General features: G+C 40.0%; 1 protein-coding gene across 3 annotated transcripts in view; it reads left to right on the top strand.

The window, feature by feature from the left end:
• Positions 1-22853, top strand: part of LRBA (LPS responsive beige-like anchor protein) — a 544849-nt gene that overhangs the window by 367227 nt on the left and 154769 nt on the right. For all 3 annotated transcript variants that reach the window (XM_083171504.1, XM_083171512.1, XM_083171520.1), the window contains 2 exons: positions 19359-19476; positions 22571-22673. In XM_083171504.1, the coding sequence (XP_083027630.1) occupies positions 19359-19476; positions 22571-22673 (221 nt within the window). The remainder of the gene's footprint in view (positions 1-19358; positions 19477-22570; positions 22674-22853) is intronic.

Genomic DNA, 22853 nt, shown 5'->3' with positions numbered 1-22853 from the left:
ACATTTGTATTAGTAGTATGGCTTATGCTTTATTATCCCATTTTAATATGAATTTTATGCAGATTTAACATTCTTTAAAAATAGGCAATAACGAAATTAAACAGTGTAGAAAATTAAGCAGCACAAAGGCTACTAAAATATTGTAACATGCTAAATTTGTTTAATCAATAATGTGAATGTAATTTTGTGTATATAACTGCGTGTTTTATGTCTCCCCCTGCATGTTTTATTATTGATTTATGGTAACTTTGCACTGTCAAGTCCAAGTGTAGGAATCGGGCGGCCCTTCCACTATTGTGGAACTACACACATCTAGCCACAGTTTTTTTGTTAGGGCATGGTAAAGTTCCACAGTATCTGAAGTGATGGATGTTGCCTACATTGGCTATTTCACAATATCCGGCTGTCGTGCTGGGCTTTTAATGTATAATGTGGGGTATAGGGTCCTTTCACATGGCCCGACCACCAGGTAGCAGCCACATGTATCCACTGTTGACTATGGCCAGGCTGTCCTTCACAATGGCAGATGGGGCCTTTCAAACACACCGGTTTTTGTTGTGCTACTGCAGATCCCCCCGCCACGCCACCAGCTTGTCATCACATTGAAGCCCATCCCTAGAATGAATGTGAAAAGCATGGCAGAAATAGATGTAGGTATATTTTATATGTATTTTTATATTTTATTTTTTATTTAATTCATTTTTTATAAGCACACTATTAAGTGAAAGGCACTGCTGTCCGGCAGAAAAATGGACAAGGTTTTTCAGGCTTTTTGCTGTCCGGTCAAAACCGGTATGTGTGAAATAGCTCTGGCATAGTTTTATTTTTTCTCTCTAGTAGCGGAGATGCATGTGGGCAGGGCCGGACTAATCACATCATTAGGCACTGAGAATTGCAAACATTTGAGTAGGGGGTGGGGCCAGAATTATGAAATTATGATAAAATAATGCCACTAGGCCCTACCCACTCTGCGCTGACTGCACCATTTTGCCCACATTACTAGGAAGAAGACTGGATGTGGAACGGGTTCCCACTCTTCTGGGGGACTACCCGTCAAATCGGTTATCTCCCACAGAATCTAGGAGAATAGACCTTTATGGCCCCTGGTCTACTCTGCAATGCAATCTATATAATAACAATTAGACACTATATTGACAGTTATATATTTATTAATATTTAAATAACACACACCAGAGTGCATTACAGCAAATATTTCAGTCCTTCAAATCAGGCCCTGATCTAGAGGAGCTTGCAATCTATATTCCCAATTACCAGGACACACAATATACATATAGACAGTGTCTGAATGGAACATGAGTGCCCATCGGGGAATGCTGTGACAGGGACCATGCTTGGGGGTTTGGTCAGTCTCCAGAGAAGGTGTTGTCAGCCAACACAGGGAATTGAGTAAACCTTAGAGAGTGCATGGCCTGGACTAGGGGCGTAACTATTACTTTCTGGGCCCCATAGCAAAAATCTTGCACATGCACCACTCCACTAGAGCCGGAGCAGAGGATAAACTGCAGAGCTAGGGTATAAAGAGGACAATAATAAAACAATACAATGGTGGAATCAATCTTTGTGCAGATAGAAGTTGGAGTCGGCACTTTGTTGAGTTTTGAAAGAGTTGGAAGTTGGTGATACTCCTGTTTGTATTGTGTGGTGGGCTGACACATTTCAGAAATTACATTAATTCTTTCCAGCATTGTGGTGCTACTTATTCTTTATTAAAACTGATCAACATGGTACAATTCCTCATTTTCGTTTGATCTATGTAATTCTCATGATAATTAAGAACTATAATAGTCTTTATATTGTATTTTTTGTTAGGTTTAATGTAGTAGAAAAGGTAATATTGACTGCTATATTTGAACATTACATTGTTACACATGTAACATGTAAATACGTTAAATACTTTGAACGTAAAACCATGAAAAGCTTTAGAAGTTTAGGTGGTTTAGTGAATAATGCGACCGTATTTGTCTATTAGAGTGTACTAATTCAGATAGTTGCTAGCATGAGGAAGAGGTGACAAGGGCAGCCTTTTAGATGCTACTTCAGGCACAATGAGAAAGTTTTTGTGTTAAACCATTACTAGAGTGAAGCCGCTTCTGATTTTACCATGCGGTTGTATAAAGCTATATCCGTAATTATACTTACACTATTTAGTTTCTATATTTCATTTTGTGTGCTTCTATTTCAGTATTATTCTTAAAAATACGCTTATACATTCTTAGTTCTACTCTCCTACTGTGGGTTTTTTCTCTCTCTCTTTTATCCCTTTTAACAGCTTAATTTTTTTTTTTCCCTGAACAAAAGATTCTAGGCAGTTTGTGTAAAAAGACTCATTCATGATTGCAGAAGAGTTCACCTTTAAGTCTGGAGAAGAGTGAAAGGAGGCTATTTTATACACCACCCTGCTTCCAATCCAATTAAGAGCTCAATAATAGACGGATTAAAAGAAGTTTACTCCTTAGCAAAAGGAAAGCTTTTTATGTAGTGTATGTTGATAGCAAAAGGCTATAAGGGGGAAAGCGGAGAGAATTATTGAGATAATAGGCAGTAATCTTAACGCGTCTGATGTTTACGCTGGCCCCAATCTAGTGGACCTTCATAGCCGGGAGAACAATAATTCTGTCTCTTTAACCATTTTGTTGCTGAGCTTTGGTTGTCTTTTAAATTTTCTTCACTTGACTGTTCTATGGTTGTATACTTAAGTAATGCCACCCAGCAAAAGACTAGTGGTTTTTTTTTTTACTGCGTTCAGTTCTCTCATTGCTCCCTGGCTGGAATAGAAGCAGGCTCGAATAATAACATTAAACGGCTTTGATGAAAGAGTTTAAACAATGATCTTCTTTAGAAGGGAATACATGCGGTATACTGGCAGCCAGAAGACGGACAGTGCCATGCTGATGCTGAACATCCTGATGGTTGCCCTAAGTATACCTACCTTCTCCCTGTTCCCTCCAACCCTCTTTATCCAGTGCCTAACCCTAATCTCCCTTCTTAGCACCTTACTATAGCCTTCTCTCCTTGCAGCCTTACTGTAACCCTCCCTCTAGTTCCTGACCCTAAACTGTCCCAGCATACTTACAATTGGGATGCCGGCAGTCGGGATAGCTGGAAACAGTAGCAGATATAGTGGTCACATTCTTGTGGGCTTTACCAACATGCCTGCTTTACGATGAGATCAACTGCATCAGACTCAGCAGTCGTCCGGACTTTCATCAGAAATTGTGGGGCCCAGGACTTACAAAATAGCAGGCCCCTCCTCCCATCACAAGCACTGCCCCATAGCTGCAATACAGTGTGCCATAACCACATGCATACATTGCTCCTGACTAGCTGCCAGTCCGCTAGCTCAGATTGGTTCACAACCAGCACTAAATTCATATTTCCTCAGCGGCTCTGTCTCTCTGAGGCTGCCTGCCAGTCTGCAGACTGCACAACCGGAATCTTCATTGCTGCCACCTGTTCCACCTTTCCTTCTGGGACTGAAGTCCTTACCGGCTCCCCATTGATGGTGGCCCTGGCTGTCCTGATCACCTAAGCACTACAATAAAGGATAACTGTCTGAAACCACTGTTTAAGATTTTTACCCATCATGTAAATTTGACAGGTACATCGTTCTAATTGGAATAATATGATCTATTATCCTAATAAATATGCAGCTGAGTTGCAGATATGTTTTTTTCCTGAGTGACAACTTGGCTGAACAATAAAATATTTTCTTAATGTCTACTTTAGAGCAACCTCCATGTGCTTGCAGCCATTTATTTGTTACCGTTATCTCAAGGTCTAATTCAACTTGCTTTAGTTTGCCAATATTTTTTCCAAACCTACTTAATATTGGTGACTATTTGGGGGAAAAAGAAAAATCTTGACCCTTCTTTATGAAAGTTTCCTGCTAAGTTTTGTAAATAGATGAAACAAAGGGAAACCAAGAGCATGGATCTAAAAGAGAACATTATAGAAGAGGTTCCACGGAGTTCTGTTGTGGGCTTGGCTTCAGGTAACTGGAGCAGCCCAGGTGGAAGTACTGCCCATAAGGGGAAGGGGGTCATCTAAATACATTGTCAGAAAATTGAATTATTGGCCCTTATTCTGGTTTACTTGCATAGGCAAATTCTCTCTATAATGGACAAAACAATGTGCACTGCAGGTGGGGCAGATGTAACATGTGCAAAGATGGTTCGATTTGGGTGGGGTTACATCTGCCCCCATTGCACTGCACATGGGTTTGTCCATTTGCAAGTGAACCAGAATAAGGGCCCTTGTGTTTTATTTCTATAGCCCCAACCTGATTGTTCTATCTGTGTTTTAGATGGATGACATTTATATTTAGGGCATGGGTAAACACAAGTAAATCCATCACATATTAACATGTATGACATTTTAAACTATAGATTCCCAGAAACCTTTTAAAAATAAATGCATTTTTGCAAACCTATTAGTTTTTTTTTTTTTAATTAAGGCCTAATTATAAAATCTATCCATTGTAGTTAGCTTTAGTCAAATGTCATAAATTGCATGCAATTGTGTAAAAACCGCCACTTTTACCATGTCAGCATTTTCAGATTATATTTTGAGGTTGACAATAATTCAAATCAATTTTTTATTTTAATCTAAGAAGCATGCATCATGTTATCGCAGCATTATATGATGCTCACATCTGGCTATAGTTTTTGGGGGGTTTTATTTTTATCCTGCTCCCACACCCTTATATTAAATATATACTTGGAGCTCCATTGGCTCCAAGAATTTATTCACAAAATCACTTTTTTATTAAGCCATTTTATTTTAAGTTATGTTTTTTTTTTTTTATGTTAATTTTTTTTTATTTAGCGGTATATAATAAAATAAAAACACATGCTTTTTGATTACTTCATTTAATTAGGACAAACAATGGGACAGACTGAATATGAATATCTTGCGACACATTGGACAATTTTTAAATTAACCAAATGTATAATTTTTGCATTGTGTCCAATTCTTAATAAAATGTGTTGACTATATCGGTTTATCCTGCAGGTCTGTTGTACTATATGTAAGTCATATTCATGTGTTGCTATAGCAAGGTCTTTTGTACAATGAAACTTTATTTATCTTACAAATGAAGGCCATTCAATTTGTAGAACAACTGGCTATCATTATTTCCAGCTATTCTATGCAGTCTTATTATTGTTCTGATCTTTTCTCTTTCTTCTGTGCTTAGCATGTAGTGGGCTAAATGTTTAATGAGTCAATGTGTTAAAGGCTTCACTTTTCTTCCAATTAACCCCAAGACCACGCTGGCATTTTCGTAAATCCACAGAAGTATTTTGTGAGGCCTAAAGGGTAATCTGCAGGCAGGCTGTGAAGAATGTAAAAAGACTAACCTGCTAACAAACACTGCGATGGGACAAAAAGAGCTTAATCCGTATTATGGTAAATGGAGGCTTAATGTCCGAAAAGGGCTTTGCCAGTGAGGAGCGAACAATGAGACTTCACCAATAATAATAATAAAAAAAATCCAGTGCTTTTATTGGGACTTGAAATTGTCTCAGATGAATAACTCATAACATAGAGAAAAGTTGCTTTTTAAAGTAATGCTAAGCTGTGAGACCAGTTACAAAGAGATGCCTCCACATTGTCTTCAGGAGCTGAATAGTTTTAACCGTTGTCAAAATGGGATTGCCTGAAAACACTGGATACATTGGAACATGCTAGGTCCGCTTAATTATTTTACCCTGAGCACTATAAATAATAACAATTGTATTTTTTGGAACAATGCTGGTGATCTAGACATTTTGCTCTGTTCGCTGCTAAACACCAATTCTACATGCACTACCGTATGTATACATTATGCTACTTATTATATCGGTATAATAGATCATGTTCATGACAATTAAGCTGTAAAGTTAAATCACAATAAATATAACACACACGAAGTAGACAATGTCTTGGTGTGCTGCAGCATAGCAGGTAAACACCTGGGCAGGTAACAATGGAGAGAAATTTTTCTTGTTGATGGTTTAGGACTCAATAATAAAGTCTGCACTGAGTAGTAGTGTATTCACGTCTTGGAAATGGGATTTTGGTCCCTAATCCTGTAACAAATGTTTTGTATGAAGGAAGTCATATTTGTATCTATATATGAACTGTATGTGTTCTTATATGATAAATGTCCGTATTTGAGCTGTTCTTATAAGGTAATTTAAACAAAAGGTTTTTAATAACTGCATTACTAAATTAAAGGATTACTGTCTTAGGGCCTGGTTGGCTCGGTAAACTGCAAAGACCGCCGCTTACCAAGCGCCAGAGAAGGCTGCCCCCTCCTAGTTCCCCCCCGCAGCCGTTTCCCCTCGCAGCCATGCAAGGGAATGTGTAATGAAGATGGGTACAGTACAAGGAAGTACTCCTCTGCAAAAGGGATTCTGCTCCTATAATTCTTTCTTAACTTTGCCAATTTGGCTTCAGAAACCCTGCTCATGGCCATTTCTGCTTCAGGGATTTGTGAGTCTGGAGAAGATTTGGAGCTGAGGGGCTGGCTAGATTGCAAAGAAAATACTCCTGCTTTTACCTTTAAGGTGCCCATACAAGGTGTGAAGGTGCCGTGCGTTGCGATGCGCTCTCCCACGGGCATTCTAACGCACACCACATAAAGTCTGTGCAGCCCGTGCTTTTTGAACTAGCTTAGGATCACATCGCATGCAAATCACATGCAATGCGATCTAGTTCAAAATGCACGGAAATATTGTACCGTGTATGGGCACCTTTAGAAATACTTGTAAAGAGCACCAAATGCAGTTTATTAAAATAAATATATTGTTTTGAGATTATTTAAATTTTGAAATGTGTAAATGTAATATATATTGTGCTTATATGTTAGAACCCTTCATTCCCCACCTTGCCATGTGTAACACAGGCAAGCTTTACATATTAAACTAATGATTTCCATTAGTCTCCCCAGTTATATTCCACATTAGAGCGAATGCCTTGAAGTGCAGTCCCTGTGAGCAAATGTTTTGGTTGTAGCTATGTGAACAATGGATGCAGGGATGGCCCTTTATGTTCCTCTCCGTCACTTTGATGTGATCATCAGTGGAGCAGAACTTGGGCCACATGCATAAGCTCTCATTAGGCAGCCCATTTGTCTGAGACCTCATTAACTTGATAAACTCATACTCTGATAAACAATGACAGCAATATATGACTAGATAGACTGAATAATTTTACAGCTTTAATTGCTTCTTTATTTACTTGTATAATAGGACTAGTGTGTTTCATATATAGATAACGAGAGCACTCCATTATTCTTCCAGGTGGCACTAATGTGGCAGCATTGCTACCATGCTGGTAGCGCTGACATTGGTGCAATGCAAATGGGCCCACAAATCATGCTGATGTGACAGAGGCCTCAAACTTGCTATTCTGTGTAGGAGCAATTACTACCATCTCATTTGTAGACCCTCAGGTATGTTCTCTGATTTTCAAAGTATAGCCCATGCCACACACTTAGGATGGGATGAGTGGACCTGGTCAGATGGTTGAATGCAGAAGGTGGTGCCAGAGGATTGATATCAAAACTAGTGCCTAGAATATCGCTGCAAATTTGTCTCCACAGAAGACATCGAAGGAAGACAGAGGACTGTATGCTCCTTATATACTTATGACCTCTCGCTCAGCTGTTACATACTGTGAGGTGGTGAAATTACCCATTCGTCAGCCAGTTCTCCTTTCCCCTTACAAACCAAGATAGTGATCAGATTGTACATTCAAGTAAAGGGGCTAATTCTGAGTTGGAATATACTAAAAAAGGGCAAGTAACTGTGAACAATGTTGCTCTGTGGTAGTGTGTGTATGTGTGGGGGGGGATTTAAAATGTGCAAACAGATTTATATGTGTTTGGGTGCACGGGCCTAACCATAGTGGCTGACAGAGGTTTAGAGGGGTCTGGACCCAGTTTATAAAGTTGCAAACCATTTCCCAGATTTGCCCGCTAAGCAATTGGGTCTGATCCATTACGCAGCCTGAATTGTGTGATGATACATTTTCATTGAGAGGGGTGTGTAGTGAATGTTTATAATAGCAAGGGCATTGCTGCCTATTTTCCCACACATTGGCCTTTATTCAGATCTGATCGCAGTACAAATTTGTTTGGAAAATGGGCAAAACCATGCGCACTGCACGTGGGGCAGATGTTACATGGGCCATTGTGAGAAACTCCCAAGTGTTCTTGCAGTCCCCCTTACCCATAGGAAGAGTGTACGGATCTCCCTGCATCTCTCCTACTTTCTGGTGAAGCTGGCGGGATGGGACGATTTACAGGGGAATCCCAGTGTCAAATGAGATGGCGGGGCTAAATGATGCGAATTACATGACAACCTGGCCCCCGAAGTGCCATGCGGCATCTCCTCTCCAGGCTTCTCCAGGAGGGGAGATCTGAAAAGTAGACCACTATAGATGATTGGGCATTGTAATGTGATGTAATTTGAACTTGCGGCTACTGTAATGTGGCACAATATAACTGGAGGGCACTCAAATGTGGCATAATGAACTGGGAACACTGTACTAATGTGAATTGTGCATACTGTGTGGCATAATGTAGACCGAAAACCCTACAATTTAACATCATGCAAACCTTGGAACTAATATGGTTAATTAAATAAACTAGGAAACTTATGTGGAGCATAATATTAAGTAGGGCAATACTGGGCTTCAGAAAATGAACAGTGGCACTTATAAGTGGTATGCCTCATAAAAGTAATGCAGTGAGGTATCTCCAGAATAATTGAGGCAGCATCCCTTTCAGTATGTTTCTATGGGGTCTACAAAGGTCTCTGGAGGGACCCAAATCTAAATGTCAGTGTAAAAATACAGCTGTCCCGTGTTCGTGGGCTACATGCAAAAGCAGACATTGTTTACCCAGCATAGAAAAAGTAATGCATTTCTTTGCATTCCTTGCGTTGCAACATGGTTTGTTCCAGATTAAAACATTACTTGCTTTCTTATGCTTTGTTTCCAATTCAAAATCAAGCCCAATTATGCCATGGGATATTAGGAAGGCACTGTATTTGCCGGGTTTGTAAGAACAATGAGAATGATTTTGTATAATATTCTTTGGCAGCGTATACATGGCCCACTGTCTGAGGTGTTCAGAAAAATTGCAATTTTCTGTGGACATTTTGGTTGGTACATTTGCTTTTAAAAAATAAATGAAACCCGACACAATTTGAACTGAACAGTAAAAACACCCATTACTTGGTTGGTAAACAAGCAGGGTGATAAATGAGCAGCGATGGGAGCCAATAAGCAAACCAGCGCTGCTACATACTTTGCTAAAATCTGTACAATTGTAAAGACATTTTATGATCCAGCAACAGTCTACTTACTGAGAAAAGTCTTAAATCATTATGGCTTTTATTTGTGTAATATTCCCTATTTTCCCTTAATTCACTTTTCTTGACAGTTATGGACATGTTTCCTAATAGCTCTGGCATTTAAAGATAAGACTGCTTGTAAACAGATTAACTTTTTTTAAATAGGCAGCAATTTCATCCACAATAATGTACCAATTCATAAAGTAACCGTTGCAACAAAAAAAAATTTGAAAACAAGATAAATGACCTATTGTATAATGCCTACTATTACGCTGACTTGATGGCCCGGTGTTCAGGAAGATAAGCCCCTTGTATTATTGCACTGTAATAAAATGAGATCATGTTTTAGCACTATAGATAAAGGAAACAGTGGATATATTTAATACAAGGGCTCAAAACACTAAACGTCCATAGCCTCCATAAATACAGCGCCCGATTGCCTGTAAAACAAATTATATTTCCAAGTAATATTTTAATGCTGGTTGCATTTAAAGAGGAAAAAAAAAAGGAAATTAGGTGATTGAAGTTCAATTTGTAGCCTGTTATTAACCATTCCCACTTGACTAGATCAGTAAGAGGATAATGGATGAGGGGTTTATTATTACTTTCTCTCTAAAATGGTATCGGAGATAAGGAGGTGCAAATAATGAACTCTGTGCATTACAAAATCGCTCAGAGGTCCCATGTCTGTAGCATATCGGTTTTATGGGATTTTGCTTTAGATTTACATTTATTTTTGCGGTTTTGATCTACAGTAACAGTCATTAGGAGTAACGCTTTTGCCAACCATAAAGCAGATTCCTGACAGTGCTTATCAAATTATTATTAATAGTATTATCAGAAATACTATATTTTGTATCCTACCAAATACCTGACCTTAAAAACATATTTTAATATTGCTATTTTGATTAGCACTTTTATCATTAACCCAATGGGGTATATTCAATGCCCCATGACGAGCTATGTCAGCGAGCAGTGCATATTGCTTGCTGTCGCATCTCGTATTCAGCTGACCCCCTGGGTTTTTCCAGTGAGGTGGAAATGACTAGTGCGGCTGTCAAAATGGTGAGGGCCGCCGCCATATGCAGTGTGCTCGCTGCGTTAGCGGCAACCCTCACCATTATGGGGGATCCTCACTGTCCTCTGATGACGAGGATTCCCCCAGAACATAGAATAGGGTGATCCTCAACAAAAACAAGCCATCCTCGCCATAAAAAACCCCTCACCGGCCGCATTGAATACCCTTTGAGTGCCACCGTTGCTGTGAATTATCCTCAAACTATCAGTTAAAAATGCCAGCATCGCTCACAGAGACTTTTTTTTGTACAAATAAATATGAATACAACCAAGTCAATTAATTGAAGTTAACTCAAATGTTGCACCAAAATAAAGAACAGTCGCTGTGAGCGGCGCTGGCATCTTTAACTGATATTTTGAGTATCTCTCAAAGCAACGGTGGCATTCAGGATTAAGGGAAATATATATGTAGAATATGTCCATTATCCAATGGCTAGCAGGGCACTTTATCCTCTGTATTCTCTAGGTTGTTATTTTTGAACATTTGAATTACACATGTCCAAAAGTTATGATGATGTTCTTTTATCCTTTTTTGTTTTGTTTTTGTTACCCATATGCTTTGGACTGTGGAACCTTTGTGCCAGCATATGTAAGCTTTCCGTAATATCTTTTATCAGAGACACCTATGAATTACGTGTGTTCGGTGTCTGGCAAACCTAGTGTTATGTAGAGGTTGCTAATAATCTGTGACCTATTTCTAGGTAAGGCTATTTAAGCATTTTCATGAATCCGTAATGTATGATGTATTTTAATATGTTAACACAGTTTGTCTGAAATCGAGAAATGACCTTTCCAGCTAATGAACCCGCAAGCATAGTAAAACCTTGGCACAGTTTCATCATGATGATGGAGGCCTGTGTATGGGAAAGTATTTTGTGACCTACTATATATTCCAAAAATCATTTGGTACAAACCGTGTACTTCTATCTCATAGGAACGTTACACTGCACAGAGATAGAAGTAAGATGTTTTTTAGCACTATGCTCAGTTCTCTTCCAAGCAACAAAAATGCAAGGTCATAAGGGCTAGTTTTGGTGTATTATTTCTCATAGACCTGGTTAACAAAGTAGAATATGCAGAATGCATGCCGCGCAATTGATGGTTATCTATAGTGTTTACTTTGGAAAGCAGGCCAGCTAATTCTATAGCCATCCCCTGGGATAAGTATATGAGTACAGAGGAAACTGTTGGTTTGCTCCTATATATTAGACTGAAGCTTCTTATATCGCTGACTTTTTTCAATGGCCTGCTGCATCTACAGGAGAGGAGACACAAAAAAGTAGGCAAGTATGCATCTCAGATTCTGCCACCCTGCTGCTTATTTGAGTATTACTGCTGATCGTACTTTACTACTTTTGAAAACTAGTTTCAGGAAGATTATAGTTGGAAATAGAATTTTGCAAAGCGCACCATTAAGGGGGTGTGTCATACTCCACCCAAAGGGCGTGTCTAATTCCATATATGGAGAGATTATGAAAAGAGATTGTGAACGTGGCACCTAGAAGCGTGGGTATGTACTGCTACATCTGAGAGGAATCTTTTAAAATGACTTATATCCAAATGTAGATGAGCCCCAAAGCAGTTAGTAAGAGCTACTATGCTTGGTAAAGTTCTGGGAAATGGGGCTGATGATTCAATGTAATTGTATCTCTCATTCTTTTTTCCCCAAAAATGTAACCGTGTAATGTGGGCTAGGTGACATGAGGGAGATTGCTAGACTAATGAGGGAGATTGCTGCTATTTCAGGGAGTCTCCTGTAGAATGCAGGAGGGTAGGCAACTATGCTGCTGATGCACAGTGTTCAGAAAACAACTCTGTGTGCTGCACTGTAAACCTCATTTTTCTTGTTCTGTTCGTTCTCTTTATGCACTTTGTAAGTTGCTGCAGACCCATTGTGGCGCCATACAAATAAAGTATAATTTCCCCCCTTTCCTTTTCCCCATTCTGGCCCACTGGTAGAGAAGAACATTAACTACTTGCCTTGTGTATTTCAAGCTTTATGTTGTGTTTCCCAGTGCTGCATTTTTTGTGTCTTTATAATATGTTGCTGTTGACCCGTTACATTTTTTTGCCTCCATTAATATCTTTGTTTATCAAGGTTTGAAACTAAACAGTACGTTACTATTAAAGACAGTCTGAAATATTTACAGGCTCGGGTCTCAAGGTGCATCAGCCCGCCACAAATATTATACAATGAAAAAGGAATTTTTCTTGCTGTAAATCTGTCTGCCACATAAGCTTTCAAAGAAATAGTTTTACCCATCTAAGGCAACATCAATTTGGCATTCTCTGCCTCATGTATCAAATGGCGTTTAATGAAAATATCAATAGCATTGGTTAATATAAATGAAATTAATTTTTAAAAGCAGACTAAAGGTTGACATCTGAAAAATTGCGTTGCCGTGCAGAAGAAGCATTTCTGTCCTCTTGTGAAATTTCAGGTCAAGAGGTCAAGTAATTTTCCCAGTCTTCAATGGGATTCAGTGAAATATGAACTTCATTGTCACCCAGCCCCATGGTGATAAGATAAAATGAGCTGATACATCATTTGCTGGGGCCTTATCATCTCCTCCGGTAATCGGAAGAGAAAACATCAGACGTTTCAAGCTATGTACCAGCCCATGTTATCCTCCCAATATGATGTGTTTTGTGCAAGATCAATACACAATTCACTGGATTTATTGAACTCCTTACTTTTAATGTCTTCTGCTCAGCTGCCCAAGTAAAGATACTGTACTCCTGTGTTATTATTTTTATTTTAATAGTAATTTCCTCTCACATTTGAAGCAACAGAAATGTTAACTACTTTCTGTGTATACGGCGTATATTTCTGCCTTACATGCAGCTGGTATTTTCTACATACCTTTTACATATGTGTGTTTGGAACCACTGATTTTCCATGGTAACGTAACTGTAGTAAAAATGCAACACTGACAACATCTCATGTTTCTGCGCTCTCTCCCTAACACAGCACCCAAGAGTTTTCCTGTCGCCATGTCATTGTGTTTATTTATTGTAAGACCAAATAAATGTGTACATACATTGCTGGTAAAGAAATTACTACCTAATGGCACTCTAGAGAATGTGTTCTATGTTAGCAATGGTTGTAATGATGCTGCTTACATAAATGTTAAGAGTGCATGACAACACTGGTTACAATGAATAAAGTTTCTATGCCAGACATAAAGTGCTACAAAATGCTGTCAGCTGAGCTGCAATTTATTGCTGATAATGGGGTCTACACACCTAGTGATGTCAGGCCATTTTCTGAGCGATGTTACTTAATTTAACTACATTGCTCAGAAAATGCTCACATCGCTCTATGTGCAGGGGCATAGCGTTAGCCATGTGCGGCCCCGCGCATTTGCACACCAGTGGTTAATATCCAGCGTGCTGGATATTGATCTCTAATCGCTGGGTAGGGCCATTGTTCTCAGCAGAGAACACTAACCCTGACAGATCGCTCAGCATACAGTACTGGCACATTGCTGTGTGCTGATTTATCTTGCTGAGTGTTCTGAATGATCTAGCATTGCTCAGTAAGTTCAGAATTGTCGCTGAGTTTGTAGGCCCCTTTAGTCAAGTTCATACATGTAGCAGCACATGTGCAGAGCTTTCCTACTGTGTCATGACCAGGGCTTAAAGTGGTCCTGGAACTAATTTCCCCTGCAACACTCTCCCCCCCCCCCCCCCCCCCCCCACACACACACACACACACACCCACACACACCACTATACCACATTAGGTCAGACCGGGCCAGTGACAGAGTGCAAATGCAAATCCCCTCATATTACACCGCATATTAGTACTCCATACTATGGCCCTTATTCTGGTTGGTGCGGCCGGAGCCGCACACGGTGCTCCGGCCGCACACACCAATCCCCGCCCACGAGACGGATCGCCACGGCCGTCCGTACACGGACGGCTGGCGATCCGCATAAAAATGGTGGAGGCGTACGCCTCCACCATGGTGGGAGCTGCCCCCTGCATTCGATGGTCGTCGACCATCGAAGGCAGGTCCGCACGCCCCAGCAGCTCCCGCAAGCTGAGACCACACGGACAATCGTCCGTGTGATAGCTTGTATGGGGGCTGAGAGCTGACATCCGGCGACGTCAGCTTTCCGCCCCCATGAGTTGCGTCATACCCTCATTACCATGCATACGCCCCGCGTTTGCATGGGAACGCCCATGAAACGCGGGGCGTACACATAGGGAAATGAGGGTATGAAGCCCCTCACGCCCCTATACGCCCCCTTTGCGGCGGACGAAATACGTCTGCGGCGAAGGGGGCTGCACATGCGCAGATTGACCTCTGCGCATGTGCAGAATAAAAACATCGGCGGTACGGCCGCACGCGGGCCGTACCGTCCGAATCAGAATAAGGGCCTATGTTATGACACACACTACTGCCCCTTATTAACATTACATCCACTCAGTAGTGTCCCTTGTTCATGTTAAGCTACACAGTAGTATGCAGTAGTGTTGCTTAGTACACAATGCCCACTGTAGTTGTGCTCCTTACATATAATGCCCTCAGTAATAGTACCTTGTGATGGCATGACATCACATACACTGTGCCAGAAAAGGAAGTTGCTGGGACAGGCTTTCTTTTGGATTTGTGGTGGAGGGGGAACTAGTTTCCCCTACTATTAGAAGTGGTGGAACTCAGTTCCACCCCGTTCCCCCCCCCCCCCCCCCCCCCACACACACACACACACACACTTTAATGCTGGGTACACACCAGGACAACTAGGGCCCGATCCCCTCAATCTAGATCCAATTCCGACCAATTGGATGTAGATTGTGTGGTGATTGGGCCCTTTCTGTCCTGGTGTGGACCGATACCGATCCGATGCGCGGTCCCGCGGGTCGGTCGGTCGTTATTCAGATCCTACCTGCTGCAGGTAGGATCTGAATAACGACCATACAGCCAGGTGCGGGTCGCCATCAGATCGGACCCGCTCACGGTGCACATCGTGAGCGGGTCGTGCCCCCGCGTCACCGTGAGCGGGTCGTCGTGGTGTGTACCCTACATGACACCTGGTCATGATTAATACAATTGGTGTGAGAGCCAATTGTCTACCACCAGCTAGTTCTGGGGATTACAATGTTCTGGAGCTACAGCCCCGACATATTGAGTTGGTTAATTGTTAACTGGCCAATTTTATGTATGTGCCTTTACTTATACCTTTCTATTTGTCAGCAGCATTAGATCCCCCTATACTGCCAGTGTGACACCAGCACAAACCACTGCAAAGTTTGTTGCCCCAGCATGCATGCAATGTTTGGAAGTCTGGTAATGGGAAGGAGTTCACCAGTCAATTTAAATATATTTATTACTAGTATCAACTGGGAGTACTCCTTTAACCTCATGGATTGGTCTAATACAAATACTCCAATGTATGAACTTGTATCCTGTGTCTGTTTTTTTTTTTTGCTGGGGAGTTTGTAAAATGCACACCTTACTTCAACAATATCAGGATTCTCAATTTACATCTAGCTCGATTACTACATATGTAGTTTTTTTCTGTTTATATGAACATATGGGCTAAAGAAAGACTTTCTAACAAGCTTCAACACGGAAATCTGCCCTACCTACCAGAGTACAAAAACCTTTATACAGCAAATGTTACTACTGTATGTAGCATATGCTTTTACTTGTACTAGATACATGAGTGGGACTTAGTGCATTCATATTTCTACTAGTAAAGGCTGCAGTATATTTCAGAGCCGTTAAACTTGACACGATGGCACTTGAGAAAAGGTAGAAATGCAGTTTCCATGGCAACAAGTTCATTGGAGGACTGGACCTCTGTTTTGGGTTCTGTCAATGTATAGAGCAAAGTCCCACAGAAGACGGTCTTACATATAATCCAATTTTAATTGAACTCCAGAGGCTTTGAAGTACTTCTGTAGAAGAGGATGATTGCATTGCATGGCGGAGCAAAGGCCTCATTTCAAACTAATCTTGCCTGATAGGATCAACCACTATTTTCAGGTAGCTGATAAATGTTTTATTATTTCCCAGTATATAGATACTGTTGCATGGTTTATGCATATGTGCATTCATCTGGTGTTACCGCTCAGTGCAAGAACTTTAGGAAACACAAAAGTATACAGCTTTCTTTAGGAAAAAGAAAGTCCTTTTGAAAAACACTTGTATAAAAGAACAAAATAGAAAATGAGATGTATACATATGTGTTTGTGTGTATGTATGCATGTGTATATACGTGTGTGTGTGTGTGTGTATATATATTTACATACTACATATACATACTGTGCCTGTGTGTCATTCAGCAATCTTGGGGTAGCAACTCAAACTAACAATTAATGCTCTAATAGACAGAGGGGGTGGGTGCATTCGCCAGACTTTTCGAGTTGCATAGAAACTTTTACTTCAGAAAAGACATTATCAACTAAATCTGTTTCCTACATACATACATACATACATACCTACATACATACATACATACATACATGAGAGCGCTATAGTTATCCACCACCTATTAGGTTACCACCACTGGTACCTCTAGTACAGACTAATTCACAACGTACAACTGGTAATAATAATAAAAAACAAATATTTTAATAAAATTTCATGATCCACATCGGGACTTTTTCCTTTACAGAACAAAAGTTCACAACCCAACGCGTTTTATCTTGAAATACTTCATCAGGGGTTTGTACAAATGAGAAATGAATCACAAAAAAAATTATGAAACATGGATCCTTAAAACACACTTTTTCCACAAGATCCCATGTTCTACTATACAGTATGATGTCTCAAAAAATCAGTTACAGATGAAATGCAACTATGAACTCTGGGTACAACCTCAACATCAATCCCGAGACGATAGATGCTTAGAGAATGATGCCAGGTGTAAATTATCGGTCCCTTGCAGTTCAAAAAGAAAGATGGTGTAGATGGCCCAATCATAACAAATATCTGGTGAAAAGTGGCGTGTAGGTAATCCTGGACACCACAACCAGATTCTGGTGTCCATGATTACCTACAAGCCACTTTTCACCAAATATTTGTTATTATTGGGCCATCTACCCCATCTTTCTTTTTGAACTGCAAGTGACATCTATTCTGTCAACCGTATATATAACCTGGGAATTATCCCCCTTGAGACGATCACATGAGCAAGTTTCATTCAGCATATAGCCAAAGTAGCAGGTAGAGCCGAGCCCACCTAAGTTACACATATATATATATGTATATTATACACACACACACATTAAGACATTGAGGTGCGTAGTTTAATTTCTGCATCTAAAGGGGTGCATTATCAGCTTAAATTCTTTCCAAGCTTGTAGAGGTGTGTGTTGATAATGTCATGTCACAGAATCCGGTTTTGGTGCCCTGCCATTCATAAAGGCAAGACAGACGGTAAAGATGAGCCTCAAAGCTCGTCCACCATACCAAAACCTGTTTTCTTGTTGTTATGTTATCACTGTACACCTCGATGACTAGTTGGGGATGAATTTCAGCTGCTGATGTACCCTTTAATTGCAGAAATCTGATTGCATGATGTACCTCAATATTTGACTGTCTTGTTCATTACTTATTGAACTACCTGTGTGTGTGTGTGTGTGTGTATATATATATATATATATATATATATATATACATTCATATACATACTGCATATGTGTGTGTGTGCACAGTAGCAGGTGATATATTCATATATCTTTATTCGGGTTGGGTACGGGATGCTGATGGTCAGAAGACGCACAGTGCAGAATCCCAACAACTGTGCGATAGGTATGCTTACCCCCCCCCCCCCCAACCCTCCTTTCCTGCAGTTTGCCCCTAACCCTTCTGCAGTCTAACCCTAATTGTGCTACCTTAGTCCCTAACCCACCCTTATCAATACCTAACCCCCACCCCCTTGCAGCTTAATCATAACATCACCTCTACCACCTAAACCTAACACTCCCACCCTGCCACACCACCACCCTGTGGCCTGACCCCAATCTTCCTCAACATTTTTACCTTCCGGCTGCCTACAGTTGGAATATTTCGGTGCCGGCATTGTGATCATGTCTACCTTCTTACCGGTGTCAGCATTGCGACTTCTAGCATCCAAAACGCCATTATGCTGAGCGGATCCCGTATTTTCAATATGTGGATTATATGCAATCTTTGAAGATATTTCTTTACAGCTACTACTCTGAGTTTGTTTGTACCTTTTGTAGGCCATGTTTTATATTTTCATGGGGTTGTTTTGGTTCATGAAGTCATATTTATAGGTAACCTAAACCCAATTACAGAGATCCTCCTTTGAGTACCTCAATCAAAAGATCATTGTATTATTTTTCTTGTGTTGTGTATCAGTTTATTCCAGTGGTTCCCAAACTGTGTGCCGTGGCTTCCAGGGGTGCCATTGAGTAGTTGCAGGGGTGCCCTGGGTTGGTGGTCCAGGACAAATTCTAATTATATATGGTTAATGTAATAAGGAAAATCAGTGCTTGTGACTTTCAATTATAAAATATGTGGGTAAACAGAAGTGAATCCTGTTCCTCACCACATAACTGGACCTAAGGATGACATATAAGCGCAACTTATTTAATTTAATATTTTTTTCTGAAGCTCTTGGTATCTAACTTTTAGCCTAGGGGTACCGTGAAAATTGTGATACTCTAGGGTTCCGTGATTCAAAAAATATTGGGAACCACTGGTTTATTCTGTTTAAGTACTAGGTACGGTTTCCAATTTTCAGATCATCTTCTATCAAATGCAGACTACTTTTGGCAAACGTGTTTGCTAATGATTTGTAGGCCGGTCCTAAGTTCAGTATTTTGAAAAGAATAATTCAACTTTCTCATTCAGAACTTTACTAGAGTGTAACGAAGATAATGGCTTGTTAATGTATTAATTTATTTACATTCACTTTTTCTTTATATTTCTCCAGATTCTCGCCTGCACGGAGGGAGTGCACGGAAAATGGATGTTCACAGAGATTCGTGCCATATTTTCGCGGCGTTATCTTCTACAAAATACAGCATTGGAAATATTCATGGCAAACAGAGGTAACAATATTTTTGGAAAGCTTGACCACCTCTTTTATCTCTATTAAAAACACAACAATATCTGTTTAATATCTGTTTATTTAAAAATATAGGCATCTATGTGTATGAAGATACATAACATATATATCCTGACATTCTACAGTGTACTCCAGAGGTTTGTGTATAGAAATAAGAAAAATACAGAGAAGATACTGATTACGATGGGCGAGGCAGTGTCTGCATTGTCTGTACATTTTTGATGAAAACTCAACAAATTTTCGGCAGTAGATGTTGCTGTACCCTTAATGCCCTCAGGTTCACATATTGCAGGGTTGCCTACTTTCTGGCTGCTCCCTCCAGGAGAGGGCAGTCAGTTCAGTGAGGCACGGGAGGGAGGGTGGGGAGGGCGCTGATGGGGTGCGGCGGATCATCTGTAGTGCGGGAGTGATCAGCACAATCATATCCTCGTGGCCGTGCAATGCTGGTATTTCAGGCATTGCACAGCAGGGGGCAGGGCTACAAAAATGTTATTCGCTTCATTTTCTCCCATGGACCCCCCTGCTGAAGGGGGGGGGGAGGATTCGCGGTAGACTGGCCACATTCAGGGAGGGTAGGCAACCCTGTGTGTGTGTGTGTGTAAATCTGGCTCTGATACAGATCCTTTGCAACTTTGTTGCATTGTGTAAGAAAATTGCAGCAGAGTGGATCAGTACTCACGCACGATCACAGTATATCACATGGCTTCCTGCGGCCACCGGCTTACCATTACTTTTAATGTGTAAAAAGGACATGCATAGGCATGTGACCCGATCTACCGCATCTTGGTTGCGCAACACAGCAAAGTTGAAAAAGGAACACACTATGTGTGTGTGTGTATCTCTCTCTCTCTCTATCTATCTATATATATATATATATATATATATATATATATATATATATATATATATATATATATATATATGGGGTATACGGCCCGGCACTCCTCTAACTGGTCGATTGCCCCGGTGCCCTTCCTCAGGGGGATGGGTACAGTAGGAAAGAAGGATGGCACTCTGGAGACTTTAAAACTCGTGCTGTATTTGAAGTGCAAACAAGAAGATCTATAAGCACATGCTATGTGCATAAACTTTCATTTACTGAAGATTTTTTATAGTTTTAAATATTGGTCAATAATCACAAGGAATCACTTTGTTTTCTTTTGGTGCACCTCTTTTTTTTTTTAAGTAGAAAAATATAATTTTCAGTAACACAAATATAAAATAAAATGGTATAGATGAAATAAATGCAATTAGACACTTTAGTTTGTTTATTTTATTCATGGACTGCAAAAACATTTGTGTATGTTTCATCATGTCCAATAATTTAATTTAATGGAGGAGAAAGCTAAACACATGGAAACGGATTTGAACGTACTCCAAGTTGGTCACTGTAAACAATCATAATTTACATAATAAAATTGAATTAGAATTTCCTATAGCATGTATATAGAATATGCTACAGTCATAAACAATTGTTTGACAATGCATGCAAACAAAACTGGAGCGGATGAAGAACATTTTACTATCATGAATGCGGAAAGTAGAATTTTTGTGCTAGTCTCATACAAACCATTATTTAAAAAAGGACTGAACTAAACACTGATCTATGCCATGTCCTATTACATAGTGCTTATAAATATAATCTAATACCTTTCAGTAAAGTCTCCATGTGGATACATTTTATTGTAAAGGAAGTGTTGTAGACGCACTCCTCTCAACGCTGCTGAATGGGGATCTTCTTTGTGTGCTTTATTCCATATACTGTATTTGGCTGTAGGAAGGAAGAGTTGGTAGGGGGCAAGGGGGAGTAAACATCCCCTGTTGGGATTCCCTGTATCAAGGTGCCGGCGTCTGTATTCTGACCGCTGGCATCGCATCTGCCGATCATCCATATATATTCCCCAACAAATTCTCACATCCTTTTCCCAAGCCAATTGATTCCAAATCTATCCTGAACACTGTAGATTTGTCATTTACTACAGTATTGTTACTGTTGTATGGAATTGACTGGATGTTACAGTGGTGGGTACTGTGACTCTTTAGTCCTTACATGTTGGGGTATGTGGACTTTGGCTTGTTTATAGAAACATTGGTTCTCACAAGAAGCAGAGGCTGCACTAATTCCATTGTTCTACTATCTCTAGCTCTAAGCCAATTTCTAACAATATGCACAATAGCGATATAGTTAACCATATTATCATGCATATTATTTAGTGTGTACCCACTGTATCTTTAGTGATAAGTGCCCCTGTGGGTTGTTTACTGTCATCTGAACATGCAGCTTTTTTCCTAGTTGCATATCATTCCATGTGTACGCAGCGTGAACGATCACAACAAACAATTACAATATTTTCATAAAACAAGATGGTCACTTGTAAGAGAAAACAATATAGCGTTATGGTTTGTTTAATCGTTTAGTGTGTATGCACTACATCATTGATTGTATTAAAGACACCGCACATCGTTAATGACCCCTCCTGTCTAGTAAACGTGCTGGTCAATTTTGGCGTTCTAGCCAAAAACCTGCACGTTTAGCAGGTTCTGGTAAATTCACTAAACTATATTGTTTACTGATATCATTCAGTGAGTATACTCAATCTGACCACCCGCGGCCAAATAATATCATTAGTTAGCCAGGATCATGTAGCGTGTATGGGGCTATAGTTATCTGCACCCAAGGAGGTTGCCTATCTACAGGTTTTGGGTACTGATATTTTTACAGTTATTTTTTGTTTGAGAAAGCCATCGTCTGAGAAATGGTGAAGAATCCCAAATTCTCCTATACTGGGAACTTGCGCAATGTAATTGAGAAATATTGAGTTCCCAGAGGAATAGTGTTCTATTAAGGGAGGGAGGAAACTGAAGTTTAAACAAAGTGTAAATCTTTTATTATTTAGAAAATAGACTATATTAGTAGAATCATTCTTTTTTTATTTTACTTTATTTAAGCAAGGGGTATAGTACATAAAAAATGTTTGACTTTAGGTTTGTCTGTCTGGTGTAAACAGCTTCTTTGATCAGTAATTTGTTTACATAAATTGTTCTGACATTTTGGTGTTCTTGTTTCCAATGTGCAGTGGCTGTTATGTTCAACTTTCCAGACCAATCTACAGTGAAAAAGGTTGTCCATTGTCTCCCCAGAGTTGGCATTGGTACGAACTTTGGCCTTCCCCAAACCAGGTAACCTTTAACAGCTTTATATCTATGCTCATCTATGTTCTGTAACGTTTTCAGACTACCCTCGTTGTTGTTGTTGTTGTTGTTGTTTATACAAATAAACCTCCAAAATCAAAGAGAGGTTTTCTTTTGATTACACATAAACCAATCATTTGTGTAATTGGTATCCTTTTATGTGTTTTT

This window comes from Crinia signifera, chromosome 1, assembly GCF_055691185.1.
Source record: "Crinia signifera chromosome 1, ASM5569118v1, whole genome shotgun sequence".
NCBI classification, from domain to species: domain Eukaryota; kingdom Metazoa; phylum Chordata; class Amphibia; order Anura; family Myobatrachidae; genus Crinia; species Crinia signifera.
The sequence above is the reverse complement of the archived record's forward strand: the minus strand, read 5'-3'. Positions and strand labels throughout refer to the sequence as shown.